Genomic DNA, 1,652 nt, shown 5'->3' on the forward strand with positions numbered 1-1,652 from the left:
CCGTCTCAAAAAAAAAAAAAAAAATTAAAGTTTTAGAGACAGAGTCTTGCTATGTTGCCCAGGCTGGTCTTGAACTCCTCAAGTGATCCTCCCGCCTTGGTCTCCCAAAACACTGGGATTATAGATGTGAGCCACTGTACCCACTTGTACTGTTCTTTTCTCCCTACTTAATGTTAGTATATATCCATCCTATTGGCAAGTTTTTCACTGTCAATCCCACAACACACAACTGTCTATTGGGAAGAAGCTATTAAATTCTTGTTTGCATTTGCAAAAGGGTTAGTAGTGAACCTTGAACTGCCTGCTAACAGACTCCAGAACCTAGGAGAGTGAACAAGGCCAGTACACTGAACCCTGTTGTATTTGCACTTTTTAAGCAAATGATTCCTAACAGATCAGTTGTGTCTTTTTTTGAGACTGTCTTGTTCTGTTGCCCAGGCTGGAGTGCAATGGTGTAATCTCAGCTCACTGCAACCTCCACCTCCCAGGTTCAAGTGATTTTCCTGCCTCAGTCTCCTGAGTAGCTGGGACTACAGGCATGTGCCACCACATGGCTAATTTTTGTATTTTTAGTAGAGACGGGGTTTCACCATGTTGGCCAGGCTGGTCTCGAACTCCTGACCTCAAGTGATCTGCCCACCTCAGCCTCCCAAAGTGCTGGGATTATAAGGATGAGCCACTGTGCCTGGCCCAGTTGTGTCTTCTTAACCAAATTTCTCAACACATTTTCTCGTCTTTTCAGTCATCACACTAGACATAAAACACATCAACTCTCTTTCCCTCCCCTTTACTCCCAGGTCAGCTTCTGAATTGGCTATTTATCTACTGTTGATATTCTTCTTTGTCAATTTTTAAACATTAACACAAAACCTCAGATGCTAAAATAATCTAAGAGTCAAGAAAAGACTTCTGATAAAATTATGTTTTAATTGCCTATGGCATATATTACATAATGTCTCAAAATTAATAGTCTGGCTGAAATTAAGAAAAACAGCTGATGATGACTTAGTAAATCCTTAATTTTAAGTAAGCTTTTGGCAAAAAGTCAGGGGTAGAACCGTCTCAAAATTAACAGCCTTCACCATCTTTTATTCATTCTGCTGTGATACAAGTAAAATGGCCAGTAAATACTCCCCTGGGTCTCAGGTAACAGTTTTCCAAAAGCGAAGTATCACTTTCTCTGCACAGTGGTGAAAGCCGGCATTTGGATAGGCTGGATCGGGTGGACAGGCTGAAACACTGGCTTCTTTCTCACTTCAGAGTGTGTTTTCACTGCAGGGAGCAGCTGATTCCTTTTGATGATCTGTAAGGCCAGCTGAGTATTACCTATAAAAACACTTCCCGTTAAAAAAGCATGCAACAATACTACCACACACAAAGCAAGCCATGAGAATCCTGCTAGGGAGGTAAAAGATGATCTAGAAGAGCCGTCATCTGCAGCCTTGGCTGTACACTGGAATCCCATAAAGCCTCCATCCTATCCCCAGAAATTCCAATTTAAGTGATGTAGGGCATGGCCCGGGCAATGGAACTTTTTTTTTTTTTTTTTGAGATGGAGTCTCCTCCCTCTGTCCCCAGGCTGGAGTGTAGGGGCACCATCTAGGTTCACTGCAGCCTCCGCCTCCCGGGTTCACGCCATTCTCCTGCCTCAG

At 43.0% G+C, this 1,652-nt stretch overlaps 1 protein-coding gene across 4 annotated transcripts in view; it reads right to left on the reverse strand.

Annotated features, from left to right (window-relative positions):
• Positions 1–907: 907 nt before the first annotated feature.
• Positions 908–1,652, reverse strand: part of CNOT10 (CCR4-NOT transcription complex, subunit 10) — a 131,701-nt gene continuing 130,956 nt past the window's right edge. For all 4 annotated transcript variants that reach the window (XM_011985311.1, XM_011985320.1, XM_011985302.1 and 1 more), the window contains one exon: positions 908–1,326. In XM_011985311.1, the coding sequence (XP_011840701.1) occupies positions 1,172–1,326 (155 nt within the window). In that variant the 3' untranslated portion in view covers positions 908–1,171. The remainder of the gene's footprint in view (positions 1,327–1,652) is intronic.

This window comes from Mandrillus leucophaeus, unplaced genomic scaffold (genome assembly GCF_000951045.1).
Source record: "Mandrillus leucophaeus isolate KB7577 unplaced genomic scaffold, Mleu.le_1.0 Scaffold107, whole genome shotgun sequence".
Taxonomy (NCBI): Eukaryota; Metazoa; Chordata; class Mammalia; order Primates; family Cercopithecidae; genus Mandrillus; species Mandrillus leucophaeus.